This window comes from Acomys russatus, chromosome 27 (genome assembly GCF_903995435.1).
Source record: "Acomys russatus chromosome 27, mAcoRus1.1, whole genome shotgun sequence".
Lineage (NCBI taxonomy): Eukaryota > Metazoa > Chordata > Mammalia > Rodentia > Muridae > Acomys > Acomys russatus.
In genome coordinates this window covers 54,613,612-54,638,273 of record NC_067163.1, presented here as the reverse complement: position 1 = coordinate 54,638,273, position 24,662 = coordinate 54,613,612, and the positions used below count along the sequence as shown (strand labels likewise).

Here is a 24,662-nt window from a genome sequence, read left to right as displayed (position 1 = left end):
ATTCCCAGCAACCAGATGGTGGCTCACAACCATCTATAATGAGATCTGAGGCCCTCTTCTGGCCAGCAGGTATACATGCATAATAAATAAATCTTTAAAAAAACATACAAAATCTTAGAAGACACTCAATGCGAGCCTCTGGCCTCTACATGCTCATGAACTAGGCAGTGTGTCCTCTCCCGGGCAAATATATCTTACCCTACTGCAGGCCTTTGCCGGCCTGAGGTCCAGGGGCACATCCATCCAGAAAGCCAGTTTTCTGAGCTCAGAATAAGGAAGTACCTCCCTCCTGCTGGCGGCAGACTACAAAGACCTTTTGGCCTAAAGGTGTCATCAACCTGGCTCCTTCCATAAAACCACTTCAAAGCTGCCCTGAATCCATTCCAAAGGTAGGCCCTGGAAGATATCCTGGGTAAGCTTCCTGCAATTTTAATTCCTGGGGCTTTAAAAACCAGGGGTCCCCAAGTGGGGGTCCCTCTCCCGTCTTTTCTTTAGTTCTCAGCCTCTTGTTCTTGTCCTTTTTATCATTTAAAAATTTTTTTATTTAATTAATTTATTCAGATCACAACTCAACTGTTATCCCATCACTTGTATCCTCCCGTTCCTCCCTCCCTCCCACTTTTACCCTATTCCCCTCCCCTAAGTCTATGACCAAGGGGATCTCCTCCCCCACTATATGGCCATAGGCTACCAAGTCTCATCTTGGTAGCCTGCTTATTCTTTCTTTGAGTGCCACCAGGCCTCCCCACCAAGGGGAGGTGGTCAAATATGGAGCACCAGAGTTCATGTCAGAGTTAGTCCCTGCTCTCCACATAACTGGGAGAATGTCCTGTCCATTTGCCAAATCAGAGTAGGGGTTCGATGTTTACCACTTGTGCTGTCCTTGGTTAGTGCATTAGTTTGAACAGAGCCCCCTGGGCCCTGATCCACCCGATACAATGTTCTTCTTGTAGGTTTCTAAGATCCTCTGGATCCTTCTATTTCCCCATCTCCTATATTTCTCTTACCAAGAATCCCAGTGTGATGTCCTCACATCTATCCCAATCTCCTGGTAAGTGAAGGCTTTCATGGGATAGCCATACTACCCTGAACGTGCCTAATCTTGTCCCTTTTATCTTTAAGCTTAGTTTGGACTCCTGTTTTTAGACAGAACTTATGGAAAATAGTTTGAGAATTAAAACCTAGTTCTGGTTTCTGGGCTGCCTTTTTGACCTAGAGCACTTGCTCAGAGCAACGCAAAAGCAAAGGCCTCCGTCCCATGGAGGAGGATGGGTACCTGGACCTCTTCTACTTGAGAACACACAGATCCACCTGCTCCTTCATGGGGTGGGGAGGGGTGGGGGGAGAATTCTGTCCATTGGGTCATCACCGCATGAAGGTGCATCCACACCCTCCTCTTTCCAATTTTTCCAGTCCTCCATATAAAGCAGTCCACCCACGGTACCACTAAACCAGAGAGGAGGATCAGAGGATTCAACACCTTACCACCACCACACCAAATGCACACAAGGACTTCCTTACCACAAAAGTATTTCATCACAACTAAAATATAAGTCTTGATAGGAACCTTGATCACTGTAGGAAACAAGAAATCAGCATTAAGGTAGTAATACCCGGAAACTGCGCTCAACTAAATTTGTACACATCTATTTTTATTTATTTGTTTGTTTGTTATACATTGTTTTCCTGCCTAGAGCCAAGCTCTTATTGTTTGCCACATGGTGTTTTATAAAATTCAAGGACCAGGCTTTGATAGTTGAAATGACTACAACACGCTGCCATTCTTTACTGAAGTTGTTGATGAGCCTGAAGTACATAAAAGTGCTGCTCTAGATGTTTCCAACTTGAACAGCAGGAAAAAGAAAAGAAACCAAAACCAACCAACCAACCAACCAACCAACCAACCAAACACCAAAGCGCCCTTAAGAGAGAAACTCTGCCCACTTGGTACAACTTTTCCAGGGAAGACAAGAACAAACTAGTTATGAAAGAAACAGTCTCCCCCAAGTCTACACTGAGGAAACAGGGAGGTTACTGGAGGTGCTTACAGGGGCACAGGCAGGCATTGCACCACCCCCACCTACCCTGGCATGGTGACTGCTCAGGAAAGTTCTGTCCCTGGAGTTGTTGACCCAAATGCAGGTAGATCCACTGAAAAACCTCCCAACCTATTATTTACTGCTTATCTAACCTGGGACTGGGTGGGGCTGCTTGTAACTTCTCTGTCTCGTGAGCCTCCCTTTTCCTCCCTCCTGGATGGACTGTCTTAGCCCAAACACCAGTTATGGCATACATATGCATTTGTATTTATTTGCTCTGTCTCTTTCACCTTGTCTTTGTCTCTCCTTGTGTGTGTTCGTCTGTGGGGGTTCATCTGTGTGCCAGGGACAGGACATGCAGCATCAAGTGTCTTCCTCAGTCATTTCCCTACCTATTTTTTAGACAAGTTCTTTCACTGAGCCTAGATCTCCTTGATTGGTGCGATCCCACTGGCCACTAAGCCCCAGATAGCTGCCTGCCTCTGCCTGCCTAGCTCTGAGATTATAGGCACACACCACTGCACCCACATTCTTCCCTGGGGATCTGAATTTAGGCCCTTACACTTGCAAAGCAAGCAGCTTATCAACTGAGCTATCTCCCAAGACCCTGAATTTATTTCTAAACAACCTCAAAACATAGTTACGACATCAAATCAGGACTTCGACCCACTCTGAGACTCAGGGTGAACAAGATGCTGGACAACGTATTTTGCTTTTCTTTGTGCGTATGTGTGTGCACGCACATGTGTGCAGATGCCCTTGTTGGACAGAAGAGGGCGTTGACTTCCTTGGAGTCTGGAGAAGCTGTGAGCTGCATGATGCTGGTGGTTGGTGGGAATAAACTTAGGTCCTCTTCAAGAGCACAGGGTTCTCTGAATGGCTGGGTCACCACTCCAGCCAACTCCCTTAGTGCCCCCTGCCCAGGTGGTGGTTGTCTACCAAGAAGTTTAAAAAGTTAATCCACTGCAGGAAAAATAGAGAGAAAATAACAGAGAGTACCTGGTTGATAGGTGATAATCAGCTGTCTGACAGTGCTATATTTAGTAAGCCGAATTCTTTCTTCTCTACAGTGTAATTATATGGGCACAGTGGGGCAGGAGATAAAAATGAATGAGCCTTACAGGTCAACAGCAGATACGATCTGGCCCTGACCCTTCTGTTTATTCAAAGAAGCTAGAGAAGTAAAAAACTCTTTCTGAGCTAATGTCTGAGAGCAGGGAGCTTCTTTCATCACCTTTGTTCTCGCAAGTCTGGGGGGGTGACCTTCTCATTCAGTCTCCCCCGTTATCACACTCTGGTGACATCAAGCAAGCCTTCTCCTCAGCGTCTCTGTGCCTGGCGTTCCTCTGCCTGGACCACATTTCTCTCTCATCCACCCACATCGACTCGACTCTCCAGGACTTTGCCCCAGCATCACTCCCCCCGACACACACACACACACACACACACACACACACACACACACACACTGGTCTTCTCCATCCACCACCCACCTCCCAGCATCCCTCAGCTTTAAATTCAACAGACTTCTCATGCTTACCAGACCACATGGATAAATTTATCTTTCCTGCCCCCACATTCCAGAACATAATCTTCCTGAGGGAAGAAACTTTATCTAATTTTTATCATAAAATGTCTCCAGTTTCCACACCTATACCTGGTGTAGAGCAGGCATTCAGCAAATATTTCTTAAATAAATAAAGATATGGCCTGGCTTTCTCAACTTTCATCATTTAAACTGATAGGATGTAAATAGGGACAGTGATACTGAAAAATTTCCACCAATTTCCTGCATGTAGTCATTCTTCAATGTCTAGGGCCCCCTGACAACATTAGGAATCTCTAGATACTTAAGTCTATCACATTAGAAACCTTCATGTTTGCAGTTAACCTGTATACATCCTCCTATCTACAGCGAATCATCTCATTCATAATGCAAGGTAAGAATTATTTTCCAAATATTTGCTGACCGTGGCCAGTACAAATGAAGTGTTTTTCAAATATTTGTGATGCATGCTTGTTTGAGTCAATAGATGTAGGGTGGAGACTGCCTTTCATTGTCAGAGAGGGGGGGGGGTAGGGAGGGGATAGAGAGAGAGAGGAGAGAGAGGAGAGAGAGAGAGAGGAGAGAGATGAGCGAGAGGAGAGAGAGAGAGAGAGAGGAGAGAGAGAGAGAGAGAGAGAGAGAGAGAGAGAGAGAGAGAGAGAGAGAGAGAGAGAGAGAGCACAAGCAGAAAGGACATCTGGTGTAATCCTCTGTCACCCTTTACCTATTTCTTTGAGAAAGAATCGTCCCTGAACCTTGGTCTTGTGTTTTCTTTGCTAAACTAGAAGCCAGAAACACTCTGCTTTCAGCCACCTTGGAGAGGGTGACAAGGATGTATGTGTGGTTCCCAGCTTGTCACATGGATGCTGGGATTCAAACTTGAGTTCTCATGACTGCACAGCAAGCTATGACTTTTAATTGTTGAGCCCCCCTTCAAGCCATGAATTCTGCATGATTTCTTGATGTTTCAGAATTGCAAGCTGTCCACGTTAATGAGTGTCACTAAAGAAGAGTCAGGGAATAGACCATGTGATTCATATAAACTTCTGCGCAGCCTCATAGAAAGCCCATTCTTCGGCCTGGATCCATTAAAGAACTTCTTATCTTGGGTGGGTTTGTGCTTTACCATGGGTTTTCAGACTTAGTGTGGGTCAAATATTACCACTTTCTATCCCTAACTTGCAGTGAGCAGCCTGTGATCTGACAGCAATCCAATACAGCGGCAAAAGTAGGGCTTATTCTGTAGGGACAAGGTCACGTCTGGATGGCTGGGAGAGCAATCTCAGGCCCAAAGACACAATCATCTCAGTGGACCCTGGCAGCAGAAGCTGCTGCCCTCTCCCTGCAGTGAGGCTCACAGACACAGCAAGCACAGGAACCACTTGAGCAGGACTCATGGCTGGTGCCAAGCTCGGTACACACATTTGTCACGCTCTGAGATCAGTCTTCCCTGGATGTTCACAGCCACTGGGGATGCCACTTCTGTCCTGGCAGATACATCTTGGCATCTGGTCATTGTGTGGCATCCAAGATGTTCTCAGCTCAAGATAAATGGGGAGAGATGGATAGCTGTGTTTGTGGCTTTCAGGACAGATTACACATTCTGCTGCCTAATCTCATATCTGCATGAGCCCAATTAAGTATTTGTGAAACATTAGTGGAAATGGCTATGCACCCAGGCCCCCTAAAGATGGCATGCAAATCGTTTGTACCTGGAGGAGCCCATATGCCTGAAAATGATTGATAGATTGAGCAAGTTGTTGAATATATCCCCAAGAGACTGTATTGTGACTAAAAGCTAAACAAAACACATCTTTAAAGCATTTAGAACTGTAAAGTGATTTCATCAGAAGTTGATCTATCAATATTTTCCACAGACCTGGAACTACCAAGTCTACTGGCACTCAAGGTCCTGAGCCAAGCTGCCTGGCAGCATGCGAAAGCCCAGTGTTTGCGTTCAGCGGAGCATAGAGATGACTCAATGACAAAAATCCAAGAGCTAGTTTGGTGTGTCTTGTTCTCATGATGCCTGGGGGGTGGGGTGGAGGTGGGAGACATGATGTTCTCTAGACATCAACGGGGCTCCTTAGTTTAAAGAGTGACCCTGTGGAGACCAGCTCCATCGAGGACAAACAAGCATCCTGGAACTGGAATGTTAAAAGAGAAAAGTAACCTTAATTGTGTGTGTGTGTGTGTGTGTGTGTGTGTGTGTGTGTGTGTGTGTGTGTGTGTGTGTGTGTGTTGCATCTTGGATCTATTTTTTCCAAAGTTTTTATTACTGTGCTTAATCAAATGGTCCATTATACATGTGTAGCACATTTCTAGCTTTCTACTGAGATTTTGTTTTGCCTGTGATGTGTAGTTCAATTTATGCTAACTTTACCAGTGTTTGCGAAGGTCTATCATGGTCAGGTGTTATATTAATGGTTTAGTGTTTCTTTAACTCTGAGTAATAACTTTGATGACAGAATCCATTTTCAGATGAAGAAATTGAGTCTTGGAGCTGTGTGGGAACACACACACATTGGCGTATGTTAATGTCTGTGCTTTCTGCACTGCTGACACCGCAGCCATAGTAAAACCAGATTCAGGCTAAAAGAATCAGAAGCACGTATGCTTATGACTTAGAAAACTAATGAATCCTACAGAGTTTCTAATCCCCACTTACCATATTCTTTCTCAGTGTAATATTATTAAGGAACAGTCAGCATCAAGAACAGAGCCCAGAGATCAGTTCCCGCATCACAAACAAGTTAGCACTGGTCCTTCGATTGTCCCAGATGACTGTGAACATCTTTGAATTCTTTTCTCTCCTTAGTAGACGTGGGCTTTGAAAACGGGCTCCAGCTCCTTTTCCTCATGGATCTAAGATCCATGGAGAATTACACTGCAAACAGGGTCAATTTCCTGTGTATTGAAAGCCAAGAGGCAGATGACATCCCACCTTGACCCCTCCTCAAGGGTTATAGATGATGCTCCAAATGTGCTTAGCTGAACTCTTAGAACCAGAACTTGACCTACTCTTAGACTCCAAAGCCTCAGTCATAGTGGCTTGGCCCTTAAGGTGACTGGTACATTCATGAAACAAGAGACTTTTGGACAACATTTTGTCAGAGACACCATCACTGCTCCCAGCTGTTGAATTCAGAAACCCTTAAATGTTCCCTGAAGTAGCATTAAGCTACCAGGCACCCTATAGTGACCCACTTACTCAAAAGTGGTGTGCATTGCATCAAATGTCACCACCCCCTCATTTCACCTCTTGCTCAGTGATATTATCTGCGAGAATGGAACACTTTAAATCTCTTGTGTGACTCACCTAGTGTCCCTCAGAACCATATCTCATGCACAATACAGCATTGTTCTCAGCACTCATTTTTGTTTTGTTTTTTCAAGACAAGGTTTCTCTGTGTAGCACTGCCTGTCCTGGAACTTACTCTGTAGACCAGGCTAGCCTCAAACTCACAGAGATCAGCCTGCCTCTGCCACCCAAGTGCTGGGATTAAAGACGTGTGCCACAATGCTCAGCTTCAGCATTTACTTTTTCAAATTTACCTTAAACCTTTTCTGTTTCTTCTTTTACTAGCATTTTTAACCTGCTCACTGTTTTTTAATTTATCAGATATGACAGGCTTGTTAAAATCTTTGAAACAACCAAGAGCTAAGAACACAGAATGTACCAGACAGTACCAACTAAACAAATATACCGGGGACTAAAGAGACCCCTAGGGTCATGAATACCACCCAACGATGTGCTCACAGTGTCTTTGTCTTTGAAATTCTAGGTTCAGTTTTCAAAACCAAGAAGCACACATCCGCTCTCAAGTAGACTTATTTTGGTATAGAACTGAATTTTAATAACCACTCCAGAGCAGAATACTTCTATTCAAATCCTTTCATATACTGAAACCATGCAGGAACATCTAAAGCTTTTTTGTACATACTAACAAACAACCATGTTTATAAAAATTCTGCTTTTCAACATGATCTAAGGGTTGACATTATCTCAAATGGTTAAAGAAAGCTGAGAGACCTAAGACTTTTATATTTATAAAGCAGGTTCATTCAGATATATTGACATATATTAGACCAGCCCAGGAAATCCACCATGTATGATGAAATACACTGAAAACAATGCATCCAAGAAATGTCTATATTAAAAAAACCAGACAGCTTAACAGGCTCAAACATGATGGCTTGCTATGCCTGTGCTAGAGGAAGGCAATCTCAGACATATGCCTGCCACTCGAGCACTCAAAGAAGACCAGGCCCCTTGGAGATGGCACTGACCCTGTCTGCAAGTGACCAATATGCTCTTCCCTTATTCCTACACAAAAGAAACAAAGGAAAAGAGCCCTCTACCAGCAAGACTTCGGCTTACTGAAGCACTTTCCGCTTCAACACATCATTTACCCTTTATATCAAGTGATTATCCCTTTACCAAAAAAACACAAGGTTTCCTGTAAACACGTATAAGGTCAGAGACTCAAGCCCACGGCCTTTGTGTATCTAAAGGTTGTTCGGTTACTTTCCCCAGAGGCAAGGAGAGGGTCCTCTCTCATATACATCAGCTTCCATAGCTACCTTCTACCTGTTACCCTGAAGAAACGTCAGCAGCTATTGAAAAATTGATAGCCAGAGTTAAAGCAATCACATCTGCTATGTGTTTGCTGTGTTTAGAAAAAAAAAATTGCCTCCACTAGGATCTACACAAAAATTTCCCCCAAATTAAGGGGGAAATGGAAAGCTAATAAGAACAGAAGCTATGGGGAAGCATCCTGCAGACCAAGTCAGAATGAATGTCTCATTAGATCGGGACATGGAGCTCGTCCAGTTGAACAAATGATAGTTTATTTTAAATGCTATTAAGCCTGGAAGCATGGCAGTTCCATCTACAGAAGCAACTGGGTTATAGATTGATGCTCCTGGTGCTGTGGTTATTTTAAGGCTGAAAACTGCAGTCCTCCCAGAGAATAGGCATCATAGGAGAAGGATTATTCTAATTATATTCGCTTGTGAAATTGATTTGCAAAATTCATTCAATATTCACTTTATTTAAAAACTGGGCTATACAGTTAGACAAATGCCAAGGACCCTTCATTTCAACTAAATCAGAAGACTCCAATAAACAAAATGGGTTTTGCATTCAATTTCGGGGGACAAAGATAAGAATAATGAGTTAATATAAAACTGAGACCTTATTTGTTAAAGCAAATGACTAAGCTTTTAGCCATCCTGTTCTCCTATGCCTCTTAAATCTGATACTCTACGATAGAGAAGTTTTTAGGATAATAACCTCTATGAGGGTAAATACCATGCCAGCTTAATCCAGCGTCACCTGAGTCTTCTACAGACAACAGGACAGCAATGCACATATAATAGAGTCTCAGAAATATTGGGTGAATATATAAGAAGTTCCTAAAATGCTAGTTCAATCATTAAATGATATGCAATCTAGTTCTGTAATTATTCAAAATAGAGTAACTTTGGGGGTGCCGTAAAAATCAACCATGTCTTTCATTCACTACCCAGGTCAGGGAAGAAATCAGACCACCCTTTTCCCCGTCACTTTAATAGAAGGAATTTTCCAGATACCTATAATGCTTAGCTTTTTAGCACACCAGGATTTAGCCTTTTGCTTATGAAATACCAGGAGGGAGATTTCCCCCAAGGCAAGCCGACTAACAAGGTGAGAAGTGGAATGATAAATTTTATTGCTGAAAATAGCTGTGTGTTCCTTGAAAAGAGACCTTACCAAAACATTCTTCAGACAGTGGAAACCAAGGGATATCTTCCCCATTTGTCTAATACTTGTTCCAGTCAACTCTTCGCACAAAGACTACTGGATGCTCCAAGGCAGAAGTACAGCAGGTCCAGCACAGTGGTCCTCATCATCCCTCACGCTGCAGCCTTTAATACAGTTCTTCATGTTGTGGTGACCGCCCCAACCATAAAATTATTTCATACTTCATAACTGTACTTTTGCACCTATTGTGAATTTTAATGTAAGCATCAGTGTTTCCCGATGGTTTTAGGTGATCCTGTGAAAAGGTCATCCAATTCCCGCAAAGGGGTCATGACCCACAGGTGGAGAAGCGCTGCCCTAACATTTGATTTAAGGATATACCTTTAAATGTAATTTCAGGTTTAGTTTGTTCTATACATTGGAGTATTGAATTTTTACATTGGGAGAACTTCAGTCACTGCTGTTAGGCCTTCCTTCCCACAGACCCACAAAGCAATGTAGAAACAAGAGAAAATGCAGTAGGCTAGGAATGGTTGTCAAGGAAAGCACTTCAGATATGAAGTTCTACAGGCTGATCTTTCATTTACATCTATGAAGCAGTTTTAAGAGAGACAAATTTATAAGAATAAAATGTATCAAGTCTCTCATATGTATAGTATAATATATATCAAGTAGAAGTATAAAATAATAAACTGTGATTGAGAGGATAGTCTCATATTTAAAGCATGTTTAAAGTCAAGAAGTCTTGATGCAATAGAGTAGATAAAACTAAAATTAATTGTAGAATATTGCTATGCATATGATGCATGACACATTTTAAAACAGTTCCCTGTACACTGCTATATTTGATTTGTATATTAGTCCAGTGACACACAGCTACTGGAACCCTCATCTTAGACATCAGAAACCCCATCCTCAGAGAGTTACTTAACTCTGGCTCCAAGCAGACAACATGACCTTTGGTCTGCTGACTCAACATTCCTTCCCCCACACCAGCCACTCCCACCCTGACTCTATTAATGAGTGGAATCAGTGTGAATGCCATCTCCAGCGTAAATAGAGGTGGCAAAGGAAAGCTGTGTAAAGCTATGCTACCAACCTCATAAAATACTTGACTCGATACTATATTTTTCTATTGTGCTAGAGGCACACTTTCGTCTTTTCTAATTTATTTTGTATTAGTGTTTTATGTCAGATGCTTTTTTTTATTATTTTTTGTCTTTTTAAAAAGAGAAACAGCTTAAATGACTTATAAAGTGCTATTATTTTGTAAGTGTGTCTTTTACAAAATCTTATTCTATAAACATTTGGGCAACTGTATAAGGCGCAGGTTATGGCTATGCTGTCGGCTCCTGAATTAGAAGGATAAACACACTTGTTCTTTCTGTCTTTAGATGACACAGCCAGTATTTTATCTTTTACAAGAACAATATGGAAACATATCGTTCATATATCCCGCAAAGGACTATACACCAGAAGAAACAGTTACTTGTTTGGGGGGCGGGGTTAGGATCATCTCGCTTCTCAATTCACAACAGCTCTGTCCTCCAAATTCTAGCTTGAGCTTCAGAAGTGGATTGACTTGTGCTGTTTAGACGGAGCTCTTCACTCTTAACTGTATTCTCAACTCCCGGGCTTCCGAGACACACGAGATATGGCTCCTGGTAAGGCCAAGTGCAGTGGGAAGCTGGTCAACATCGTGGTGTTTCGGAGAATCAGACTCAGATGTCTATACTAGGGTGCGTGCAAGCTCAAGCCTGCCACTCTCGTAGCGACAGTGCACACTTGTATTTGCTCACCACCTTTTCCACACTTCTCAGAAGGCCCTCAAATATAGAAACCTAAAACTTTGGTCTTAGGGTTTCTTTCTATTGCTGCGATGAGACAGCATAACCAAAAAGCAAGTTGTGGGGGCGGGGAAGGGTTTATTCTGCTTACACTTGCACTTTGCTGTTCATCATCAAAAGAAGTCAGGACAGGAAGTCACACAGGGCAGGATCCTGGAGGCAGGAGCTGATGCAGAAGCCATGGAGGACTGCTGTTTTACTGGCTTGCTTCTTGGCTGGCTCAGCCTGCTTTCTTATAGAACCCAGGACCTCCAGCCCAGGGATGGCACCTCCCACAAAGGGCTGCCCCTCCCCCCATTGATCTCTAACTGGGAAAATGCCTTAGAGCTGGATCTCATGAAGCATTTCCTCAACTGAGGCCACTTCCTCTCTGCTGACTCTAGCTGTGTCAAGTGGAGGCATCCACGCAGAAGAAAACAGTTCAGCACATACTTTTTTTCTGCTTCCTCAGAGAAGTAGTCTATTCTAGGCTCTCTCTCTCTCTCTCTCTCTCTCTCTCTCTCTCTCTCTCTCTCTCTCTCTCTCTTTCTGTGTGTGTGTGTGTGTTCATGTGTGTGAGTTCAATCACTTGCACCTGCACACATGCATGTAGAAGCCAGAGGACAATGTCACTGTTGTTCCTCAGTTCTTTCTGTCTCGTTTTTTTAAGACAGGGTCTCTGACTGACCCCAAACTCAGCAAGTAGGCTAGAATGGGGTAGCCTGCGAGCCGTAGGGATCCATACATCTCTTCCACCCCAGAGCTAGGATTGCAAATGAGCACCTATCTTGCCCAGATTTTAATAATAATAAAGAACTAGCTTCTAGAGAGCAAATTCATGTTCTCATGCTAGCAAGGCATGCACTTACCAGGTAAGCTCTCTCCCCAGCCTCAGCCTTTCACTTCAGAAACACTCTTTTATAAAAAGCAAACAGTTAAAATCCAGATTGGTTAATTGATGGTCTCAGAGTAAACAGCAGGCTTAACTTTGGTTTGGGAGGGAAGTACAGAAGAAGGGAAAGCTAGGCAGAAGGTTTTCGTTATGTCATTACAAGTGGTTCCATAAGTGCTGTGTACTGATGGGCAAAATTAATGTTGTGTGTATGCAAAGTGCATACTGTGTCTTGCAGGGGACATATATGGTTGAAAGCCAAGAGTTCTCAACTCCAAATATTTTTAGTTAAAGAAAATAAGGCACAGAAGACTCCTGTTGGCTCTGTAATCTGCCGTATAAAAGGTGTCTTCTCTTCTTTTTCTTTCTTTCTTTTTTTTTTGTTGTTGTTGTTGTTGTTGTACTTCTTTGAACCCAGGTGTGTGTGTGTGTGTGTGTGTGTGTGTGTGTGTGTGTGTGTGTGAGAGAGAGAGAGAGAGAGAGAGAGAGAGAGAGAGAGAGAGAGAGAGAGAGAGAGAGAGAAGGAGGGAGGGAGAGGTGGGGGAGACTGTCTCACTGAGTTTATTTAGTTGTTTGAATGAATGTGGGTGAGAGGTTAACTAGAGCTGAAGCAACCAATGGATATACCAAGGAGGAAACTGACTCCATTCCTCCAGCCACCATTGACAGTCAAGAGTCCCCCAGGGAGGAGTGGGACCTCATGAGCCCTTACTCCTTCCATGATGGAAGTTGAGGGGGGAGTCACTAATTTTCTATCCATCTTATACAGATAACCCCAGATTTTAATCTCCTGCCTTGCGCTACAGAAATCGTGGAATAATTCTCCTGTTCTGTCTCTCCCAGATTCTCTTGCAGAAAATGTGAAAAAGCCCTGAGACTACCCAGACAGCTGTCCATATGCATGTCCTCGGGAGCTCTGTGCAGCTGCACGGTCCATCTAGTTCCCTCCCAGCTCCCTGGGGTTGGAGGTGTATGCCTCATCATACTTGCCTTTGCCTAGAAATGGCATCTGGTTCCCAACCTGTCTCTAAGCACCCAGCTGGGTGACAGCAAAGTCCTGCCATTGACTGTCACCTCCTGTTCAGTGGCAGGCACTAAGAACCACACAGTCATGCAGAATAGGAAAAGCATCACCTGTGAGATTCCTTAACTGAATCACCCTGGCCTAAAAGAAGGAAAAGATGGTGTTTTGTGAAAGCAACAGCTTTTCAGAATAAAAGTCACATACTCAGCTCTAACAGCCTGTTTGAGTGACTATCTTCATAGCCAAGTAAATGCCCTCTTGTACCTGCTTGCAAAATTATCATTCCAGCCAGATAAGATGGCTGTTTAAAACCTCTCAGAGTATTATATGGATATATTGGCTGTTTTCAAAAACTCTGTGACCTATAGAAAAGGGTAGAATAGAAGTTGGGACAGGCAGCAGGCAGAAAGGATTCTAGGATAGAGCCAGGCTTGAAGGAATCACTTGGGAAGATGTGAGGACAGATGCATGGTACCTGAACAGACGTAACCAGCCATGTGGTGGAATGTAGATTAGTATAAATGGGTTATTTTAAGTTATGAGGTAGAGAAGAGCCTAGCTGTATGGCCTAGGTATTTGTAAATATATATTGAGTCTCATGAGTCATTATTTCGGGAGCTTGGGAACGGGAGGAAAGACACACACCTTACTACAGTGTGAAGGGTCAAAAAAAGACCCTCCCTGAAAAAAAAGACCCTCCCTGAAAAAAAAAGACCCTCCCTGAAAAAAAGACCCTCCCTAAAAAAAAAAAAAAAAGACCCTCCCTGAAATATTCATCTGCTTTCTACCACCTTTTGTATATAACTCTGCCTTTGGTGCCTGTGGCCTAAGGAAGACTAGAGGGGGTGGGAGGTGGCCTCCATTTATGCAGCTATAGAAAAGCCCTCATCCTTCCTGGATAAAGAATTTTCAGGTGTGGCCTGTTGGGGAGGAGCACCCATACTCTTGTAAGTAACCCTTCACCCATGCTCTGTAAGGAAGCTCAAAAAACGCATTGGCTCCCCAGGATAAACGTGGCTGGAATCATGCCTGTTTGTCATTGGGATCTCAGAAGACGAAGTAGATATAAAAGACATTTTGGTTTCTTTAAAAATCTTAGTTATGTTATGTAAGCGTGTTTTTGTTTTAATCCCAAGTGTGGGGTTTTAGTTTGGGCTTTAGTTTGTCCACAGCTGGCCGGGCATGGTCTTTGCCAGCTGGTAACTGCCTGCCTCCTGCAGCCTATGAGAGCTCAAGGGAGGGGTTACCTCAATTGACCCTAAACAGCCAGGAGAAGTAAAGAGGTCTACAGATCTACACGCTCTCTCTCTACTAACCCTTCTTTCATATCTAGTATTAGGGTGCCAGAAGAGATTGGGGTGGGGAAGGGAGGTAGAGGCAGTAGATATCCAAATAAAATAGAGTTTAAAAACTAGCATCAACAGGTAGACATTGCTTACATATGTCTTCCCCTAAGAAGAAGTTTTATCAGCCGAGGTTCCTTTTCAGCATGAACAAACCAGTGAGAATGCCTTGCCTCCAACTTATCACCAGAGCAGTGAGAAGGACAAGGCTGTGCTTCTGAGAAGGTCTCACACCTGAAGGGCTTAAGTGATCAATCCTTACATTTTCCATCAGCTGTCATGGGGCAAGCTTTATAGTCACCAAAGTTCTCAGCTCTCTTTGTAAAGGACTGCTGTCACTCCATTTAATCTCTATGTTACAAAGGGAAATCGATTCTTTGCATGGTATTTCCCTAAGTCTTGGATTTGCCTATAAGCACCGAAATCTCTGCTTCTAGAATAGACCACTTTCTGATGTGCTAAGAACACCTTATTGGGCAGTCAGTTTTGGACACTTCTTGATAAAATAAAAAATTTAAACCAAAACAGATACATTAATCAAAGTAATATTTTGTGAACATTCTATTGTTTTTACAGAAAGATGCCCCAAGGCTGAGACTCATATGTTCTTATCCTTATAGCAGGGTTCAAATTACTCAACTCCAGAACCTCCAGATTGCTTCTACTGGTTAGAGAGGGGAGTAAGAAATGCTTCGCTCTTAGGACTGGAGATCAGCTCTCCCCCTGTTCTGCAAAGGATGCCCATGGATGAAGTCATTTGCTAATGAAGACATAGCCCATGCTATTGTGGTGTAGCATACGTCAAAATCAAATGTGCTGGCCTGCCTGTTAAATGTTCTGGTAAAAAACCTGCAGAAACTACTCTACGGGTAGAAAGTTGTGTCTCTCGAAGTACTTTAGATGTGAGAAGAACAGCTATTTCTTGGGTGACCAAGAGACAAGTGTTTTGAGTCCCAGATAAAGGAGTGTTGGGGATTGGTCTGGTGTATTTTGGACACTAATTAATAAAAACCATCACACCTAGGCAGGGCAAATGAGATAGGCACTGCTTAGGTTCCTGGGCTTTGGGAGACAGAGGGAATTTTGGGAGAAGGAGAGACCCAAGGAAAAATGGGAGAAGAAGGCTGCTCCACCATGGGTTAGGTGGAGGAGAAGCACATGGGTGGCATGGATGGAGGATTTGGCCCAGATGAAGAACATTAGCAAGTATTTGGGATTATGGATGGGAGGTAGCGTGATAGAAATTATTAGAAACAGATGGCATGGGATTGAGGCAGGGATCCCATACCTGCCTCACTATGGGAAGTAGTTTAGAGGATTGATATCTATCTGCCCTGCCCCAGGTTAACTAAGGCTATTTTAAAATATAACAAGTGTCTGTGTCTTGATTGATTGCTAGTGGGTTACAAAATACTGCCGTAATAATAGATATAGGCCTAATAATAAAGATTATTAGGCCATAATGGTAAATTAACAACAACAAGGGGGTGTGGTAAAAAGGAGATCTGAACAGGTCTGCCTCTCACCTGAAGAGTAATGCACCCTCTGTTCATAAGAACGTTGCTGAGTTAGCCTTGAGCCTGTGTATCCCACTTCTACCTCTTGCTTGGGTGTGGGAGCACTGAACCCCCAGCGTCAGTGGCTTTAGCCATTGAAACTGCACTGAGATACCCTACACACCAGCCAGAAGCGATCTGAGAAAATATCCCTCAGGCCACAATCACTTAGTGATGGTACCTGCCCTAGATGCCAGTGTTAGGTATGCAGATGAGCTCTGTAGTTACAACACTGTTTAAATATTTTTTCATTTCATAGGAAGAAAGCAGTGCCGTGCTAGCACAGAATCAGAAAGATCACTGCTTCTAACTGTACTTTATCGTATTGGCTCTTAATTATGTTACCATAACTCAAAAAAAAAACAACCTTTTTCTGACAGTTCTGAAACCTAAATGGCTCTGAAGGTGTACAGCTCCCATGCAAGGGAAAACATGGTATGGACTAACATGGAGCTATTTTTAATATTTATAATATTTGATTATATGCTATTTTCTGAGGGGCATTAGCCACTGTTTAGTACAAGAGCTTCTCCACTTGTGACCCCTTTATACCTAAGAAGCTGCTCTGTGAGCAAGTGGGAATGCAAACCAAACATTTGCAGATAATAAATCATGAAGAAATTTATTTTAAAATAATTCTTTGGTACACATTAGTTTACCAATGATTAAATATGAAAGTAAAATTCTATGTGGTTCAGAATTCAGGGTGGATGTGGATTGTTTATTTATTTTGTGCATAAATAAGCCTATCTAGGCTGAGCATTTGTGTCTTCAGGCTAGAGCATCTTCAATGTTTTTCAGTGTTAGAGCATATTTTTATTTTTTTGGTCATTAATACTGAGCACACTGCTTCACATATGGACATAATACAATAAGGCACGGGTATTTTCAGGGCCATTTCAGAAATTACTCAAAATTCTGTTCTAATCCCAAGCCAAATATATTTCTTTTACTTAAAACAGAAGACAGCAACTCAAACAGCAATTTTTAAAATCGAACATTCTAATACCATCCAGAGATTTGCCAATTTGATCTGCATTGAGGGATAACCATAGGAACATATTGTCCTAGCCATACCCAAACCAGTGGACCAATCCACTTCTGAAACTTGATTATCTCCTGCCTCATCCTTGGCTTCTAGCTGCTTCCCTTGGCCATATAATTAAAATTCCAGAAGGAGGAAGATGCCCCTCCCTTGCAGACTCCCTAACGCCCACCATTACATGTGCTGAGCCATGGAAGACTACTCAGGGATGGAGTGAGTCAAGCAAACCAGTTCAACAGTGTGAGGGAGGGGAGCGTGGGGTCTGGCCAGGCTGCCAGTGTTTCCACGGAAAATATTCCCTCTTCGTCACTGGGAGCTGCAGTTTTCAAAGCATTTCTAAATACATTACCTCGTATGATTTGTACCCTAAAGCCATGATATAAACAGGGCAGGTATTTGAATTAAATCTTTCAGTGAGCCTACAGAGAAATGGGGTTCACTGTGACATTTTCATATATCATTGCAACTTTTACTTATTCTCCACTTTACTACTCTCTCCTGTCCCCTCTCTTGCCTCTTGGTGTCTCCTTTCTCTTTCTGTTTTCATGACACACCTATTTGCTTACTTCCCCCCTTTTATAGATGAAAAACCTGAGGACCTAAAAGTTGATGAGATTTTTTCCCCAGACAGTCCCAGGAACAAACTCTACCACATGCCCTTAGCTTCGTACCCTTGTGTGGGACGTTCAGGCAGCTCTAATAAGCCATGCAAGCACACAGGCAGTGAGAAGCAAATGGTTAGAGCTTGCTCATGGACAAACAACACCTTTGTGAGTAAGTCTTACAGGAGAGAGAATGATTGAGTGGGTTATCTGACATCCAGCTCTGTCCTCAGTGTTTGATCATGGGCACATAACATCTGCACACACACACACACACACACACGCATAGATCATGAACAGACAACACACACAAATACACACATAGATCATGAACAGACAACACACACATACACACAACCTCACAGACACATGCATAGATCATGAACAGACAATACAGACACACATGTTCACACACACACACACACACACATACTTGGAAACATTTTTTCTTCCTAATAGATTTTAGGCCTGGTAAGACCACAGAAATGTAAAGAGAGTATCTTAAGGTACCACAGTTAGATCCAGCTAAAACTTGAAATCCTTTGCTAGAAAACTGATTTCCCTTTAGAAACAAATCAGATGACTCTCCTCACTCGAGCCAGAACTTTTTAAACATGCCAGAGTTATTATGGTAGTGGGGACTGAGGCAGATACACAAAACAAGGCCTTTCCTATTGTGACTGGAGGCATGTCTTGCCATCCCTTTGACCATCAAGCTCTTCCTCGTCTAAGAGGGAATCCTCAGGGTTGCCTCATTTGTATTTCAGAAGGAGTTATGGAATGGATGGGAAATGGAATGTCAGCATGAGAAAAAAGCTGTAAGACAAGCTGCACGTGCTTATGTAGGAGACCAGCGTCTACCCCATCTGCCACACAGGCAGCATGGGAAACCCCTCATGTGTCCTGGAGCCCTGATGATGCTGATGGCTTCCCACTCCCTGCACAGGAAGTTAAGAGGCCTGGCTATGCTACCTGTCCCCACACCGATGGTAATGCAAGACTGACCAGCTTCGAAACTCGGTGACGACTTCCAATTATTTCTGAAAAATAGAGTCCAATACTGACCGTCCCCCACCTCTCTATGTGTCTTTGTCCACTCCCAGCGTAACAAGACATCTATAACTTCCCCTTCTGCCTGATTTCCCCAAAGCTTTTCCCCATGCTGCCCACAAGAGTTCTCTGTTCACCATCTCACACTCAAGTCCTCACCAAGGCCGCTCAGGAGGCCCCGAGCCGGGCCCTAATGAACTAGGGATGCATGGAAACCCATCGTTTCCCTCAGAGCACCTATTATCTCTCGACATTAAACATTAGGTAAAGTCTCTCCCCACCTCCTCATGGGTAAAGTTCCTGATGGCAACAGCTGGTGTCTTGGTGCTATAGTTTTCACAGAAATTAGTAATTAAATAAGGCCCGGGATACCTTCCTTGCTTTCTGTAAGTTAAAAACTATTACTGGGAAAGAGGAGGAGAGGGAATCAGAGGAACATCTGGCAGGTGTTAGAAACATCTGTGATTGTTATCTTCTTGACTCATCACAAAATTTGACTAGGTTAGATTAGTCTCTCTTTGCCGCCACCTCAAAGCATGATGGGTGCCATAGCTTACGCTGTAGCAGCGTGGGGAGCGTTATAAGCAAAATATAAATGTGCCAGTAAGTAGATTCTGCACATTTGAGACAGTGGTCTGCCATTCAAGATCCCAGCCTCCCTGGGCATCCACTGCTAGCGGGAGTATCAGCGAAGATCACAGCAAACTTGGCAGGACTCCCCAACCCCAACATGGGAAAAGACAAAATGCAGATTACATAGCTATATAGATAGATATGTGTGTGTGTGTATAAAACTTTTGGAAGCATCCATATTTCTTGAACCTAAATGTTTCTTTCTCCCCCCACCTCATCTCTTCCAGTTGAAACTTTAGCAGATATCGAAGGAGTGGGGCATATTATGGTTATGAGATATTTGAACAAAATTAATTGCGGTAGATATTTGGTTTCTGTTTTAGTCTTTTATCCTACTTTGAAAAGAAAATTACTCTGATAATGCAACTCAAACCCAAAGATGGGCGTGCACACCCCATGTTCCTTGAGTTGTTTACTGTTGCTACTGTTCTTCATTTTAGGGACCTTTTATAAACAGAGTAGCTCGGAGAGAGTTTAAAGTATGTGGTCTACACACTAAACATGAGAAAGTTTGGGAGCTTATCTGAGAAGATTTTGGGGAGTCCTCAAGGCTGATACTAGCATCCAAACCAACATTTATAACTTTGGACTAAAGACTACAAGTCTTATATTTGTAGAGTGTTTTCATAGTCTTCACAGTAAGGACACAGTTGCTAGTAAGAACCAACAGTTACGGGGCTGGAGAGACAGACAGCTCAGGAGTTAAGTGTATTGCCTGCTCTTCCAGAGGACCTGGGTTTGGCTCCTAGCACCTGCAGTGCAGCTCACAACTGTCTATAGCTCCAGTTTCCAGAGCATGGCCTCTTCATACCTCCTCAGGCAATGGATACGCACATACAAACGTTCATACACATAAAATAAACACAAATAAAGAAATTTCTAGAATTAAATACTAGGCAATTAAGGAGTGGCTTAGGGATCTTGAAGCCCTGGGTGTGAAGAAGACCTTCGGCAGGTAGCTTAAGCAAGCCTACCCTCAGGTTCACTTGTAAGACAACAGAGACAAAGGTTATGGAGAGGCTTGGTAACTAAAATGCTTGCTTTACAAGTGTGAGGATGTAAGTTCAATTCCCAGAAGCCATGTAGAAATGTTGGGTGTTACATTGCAATCCCAGCACTCCACAGGTAGAGATGATTAAATATCTGAGCCACCAGTCTAGTCTGACTGGTAAGCTTCAGGCCAGCGGGCGACCCTATCTTAAATGAGGTAGGTAGCTTTCTTCACAATGACACCGAAGACTGTCTTCTGGTCTCCACACATGTGCACACATACCTGTACTAACATATGCACATGGTACATTAAAAAAAAATTAAGCAAAATGGGCAAAGATAAGCAAGAGCTAATTCATAGTATTGTGAGTATTAAAGAGGCATTCTGCAGTCCGATCTGCCTTTGACATATAGTAACCCTTGAGTCCTGTTAATTATTAGAATATTATCAGACTCGGAATGTAGCCAGGACGGAGATAATCATATCCTCGTGGGCAAACCTCAAAGAGAGCTTAAGGCAGCCGCCTCAATCACATACAACCGTGTAGATTGGAATGTAAATCAAACAGCAGCAATCCCTCTGTTAATTCAGGGTAATTAAATTTCTGGCAGAATTTGGTACTTCGTAATGCGGTTTATTGTTCTTACAAACTATATTCCAAGAAGCAAATTATATTTGAGCTTTCTAAAGCACCTGGGCCATAAAAGAATTCACACCAGTTCCTAGCATAAAATTCTGTTTTGTGGAGAAAACAGCTATTCCTACATCAGGTGCCAAGTCCATAAAGCAAAAGGATATACATATTTAGAGCCCATGCATTTAAAAAAAAAAAAAAGGAAAACTCAACAGAATATAATCAGGAATAGGCTGAATCCTGCCCTCCATCTGCCTGTGAATAAAGTTTTACTGGACCACAGCCATATTTGTGCATTTGTGTGCAGTTATGACAAAGATCATTTGGGCCACAAAACCTACCTTATTTACTACATGACTTATACTGAAAAAAATGTTTATAGTCTTATACTATAAAAATGGGAAGAGAACCTAAAAACATATTAAAATGTCAAACTTCACTAGAGTTTCCTTTTAGTACTAGCCCATGAGGGAAAGGCGACACTTAACCTTACTCATGTAAAAATGTACTCAAGGTAAAAAAAAAATGGCCCCCAATATAAGGTGAATGGTAGGACCTTAAAGGTTAGAGATACTTGGGCTCCATTTTTGCTGGCAGGTACTTCGCTTCCCCTCCATACCTATGAGATTCTGCACATTGGTGAGTATGTCAGACTTACTTGGGCTCTGTCTTCATTCTTGGGTGGTACTGCTCTGGGTCCCTGGCCTGAGGCCTCCTCTGGCATTGCATTCCTTGTCACATTCTGAGGCTCCAGCTTCTTTAGTGCTTGCAGGTTGCAGTGCTGTGACTTCATTTTCAAGCTATTGGTGAATTCTACTGACTGAGCTTTCCTGCAGAGAAACAAAGGGGAAAGGATCAAACACATTCCTCGACAGGGACAGACTTTCCGAAGCAGAAGTCTACAATCAAACCATGTGAAAACCAGCAGCAGCTGGCTTATAATGCTTATGCTCTGGTAGATCTTTGACCAGAGCTCTAAAAACATTAACTAAATCCTTATAACAACCCATTAAGAAAAGCATTGTTATCCTTGCTTTATAATCAAAGGCTCAAGGAAATACTGTAATTTACCCAAAACCACATAATGGCATTGTCAGGATTTGAACCCAGACCTACCCAGCTCCCGACTCAGCAAGGCTGCCAGTACATGATGTCTTTCTATGACCATTCAAAGACTACTCCCTGCATCTCTCTATGCTCATTTATAGCTTTAACATCTTAGGTATTGGAGTGAGAAGCTATCAGCCTTTGGGCACTAAAGTTAGGTTCACACACCTGTCCCAGTTTTAGCTCACTAGCTTAGAGCAGGGCTGCCCAGAATTTGAGGAGGTTCCTCAGAATAGTTTATCAACACCTGCCTCAGTGTTCCAGGTCACCTATGTGTCCAGTTAACAATGACAATTTCCCATGAAAATCTCACCAACCCAGAAGAGGTTCAGACTCCTATGTCTAGCCTCCAAAGCACCTTAGAACATGGCCTCCCATCTCCGAGGGTTCACCTGGTAAATCCCAAGCCCTTGGAAGGGGTCGCTATCTGCCCCCACCCCCCAACAGAGCTGTTCAAAATCAAGTTGAGGGATCCTGATTAGACCCTCTACTTGAAGCATCTCCTGTAACCTTCTATCCCCAACTCTCCATCCTTCAAGGCCCAGTTCAGACCTCAAGTCTTCTATGCAGCCGAATGCTGTACTTCCATCTGCAACAGGGGAGATTCTGTTTACACCTTAAGTGAGTCTCCCACACAGCCTGCGTCACTGGCAGCTGCTTCTGCATCTTGCAGTGTTTCCTTCCGAGGCTTGAACTAATGCTCTTTGCATTCTTGGTGCCTGGCATAGAGCAAACACTTGCAGAGCCTGCCTCGTCAGCTGCCCACACCTATGTCATCCTCTTCTCTGAGGTCCTAAGACTTGGTCAGCTGGCTCAGTTCTCACACACACACACACACACACACACACACACACACACACACACACACACACACCTGACACGCTGCTGCATCCTGCCGGGCTGCTCCAGGAAGATGCTAAGAAAGCAGTGGTGGAGCCAGGTGTTGTGGTGGTGCACATCTTTAATCCCAGCACTCAGGAGGCAGAGGCAGGCGGACTGCTGTGAGTTCGAAGCCAGCCTGGTCTACATAGTGAATCCAGGACAGTCAAGACTACACAGAGAAACCCTGTCTTAAAAACAAAACAAAAGCAAGCAAGCAAACAAACAAACAAAAAGAAAGCAGTGGTGGAGGATCAGGAGTGAGCATGCTCACACAAATCAGCACCGAGGTGTCTGTCATGAAGCAACTGTTTGGCAGCATTGCAAGAATGAAAGGAGTCACTGAAACCTTAAGAGAACTTTCTAGAAAGATCTAAAATGATTCTTCCGACCTTCAAATTTCACTGAGCTCTCCTACCAGAAGCTGTGGAGCAGTGTCTTGTGGCTGATTGTGAAATACCCACCCACAGAAGCTCACATGTCTCAATGCTTGGTCTCTTGCTGAAGGTACCATTTAGGAAGGCTATAGGACCTTTAAGAAGTGGAGTCTCACTAGGATGCGAGTCATTGCGAGCAGGCCCCAATATCTGTACGCATTGCTCTCCGAGGGTAGGTGCAGTGTGAGCAGATGCCTCACCCTCCTGCCGCCATGCCATCTCACCCATGATGGGCTACGCTCACTTTTAACTTCGAGGCAAAGAACCCTTCCCCCTTCCTTGGGTTGCTTTCGTTAGATATTCCAGCACAGCAATGAAAATCATAACTGAGTCTCCCAGTCTCTCTGGCTGGGGAGCAGGCCTCCTACCTGAGCTCTGAGTCCTGCACCGCTCTCAGCTGCGCCCTCTCGGCAAGGATCTCGTCACACAGCAAGTCATAGGGTTTGTCCAGATGGTGTTCCCCCATCACCCAAACCCACACCTTCTTATCCGCGCCCAGCTTCCAATGGACCGACTTGCCATTCTCTGCAAGCAAAACAGAACTTGCATTGAACACATTCTTTCTGGAACACCATTTGTCCCAATCACTTGAGTATTCTCAGATTAGGGGGGTGGGGGCGGGGTGAATTAAACGAAACATTCCCAACCTGCTCAGGAGCAAACATTATCGTTAGAGGCTGTAAAGGTTTCTTTACGAATATAATGGGCCTGCAGTTGGCACCTGCCAGACGCTGGGATAGGAGGGAGGCCTCCATGCTGTTCACTATCATTTAGGATACTAGCCATCCTGAGCTAGCATCAGGTGTCACAACCTCTTAAGTCTAAGGATTTTCCCATAACTCAGAACTGCAGAGTTGCTCAAGCTTTTGGTGTTTCCGCTACCATTACAGGGCATGAACAACATGCATTTTTTAAAAGAGTTAAACTGGTTTCGTTCAAATCTTAGCCTTGCTACCTACCAGCTGAGTGACTTGGAAAAATTAATATTGTTAAGATTCAATCCCCTCATATGCAAAACGGGGATACCAAACACCCACTGCAGTGAATTGCCACACACTAGGAGTTCAACAGAGGTTAACTGCTGTCATCAGCCGGCCTATTATTTACTCATGGGGCTGCTTGGACCTTCACACCAGCATGTGAAAAGACAATACTGCTTGGGTAGCATGACACCACTCGGAGAGGCTACTTAAATAACTCTTGTTTACAATTGGCCTCCAGGGTTTGTATTACACCTAGTTTCTAGGCCAAGAAGCATAGCCAGACGAGAGCTGGGTCTCTGAGACCAGGGAATTGTGAAGATGAAGAAATG

General features: G+C 43.5%; 1 protein-coding gene across 1 annotated transcript in view; it reads right to left on the bottom strand.

Moving 5' to 3' along the window:
* The window catches only part of Sh2d4a (SH2 domain containing 4A), a 58,483-nt gene that overhangs the window by 23,907 nt on the left and 9,914 nt on the right, over positions 1-24,662 (bottom strand). The window contains exons 2-3 of the mRNA XM_051169628.1: positions 23,719-23,875; positions 21,586-21,757 (exon numbers count right to left, since the gene is read on the bottom strand). Coding sequence (XP_051025585.1) covers positions 21,586-21,757; positions 23,719-23,875 — 329 coding nt within the window. The remainder of the gene's footprint in view (positions 1-21,585; positions 21,758-23,718; positions 23,876-24,662) is intronic.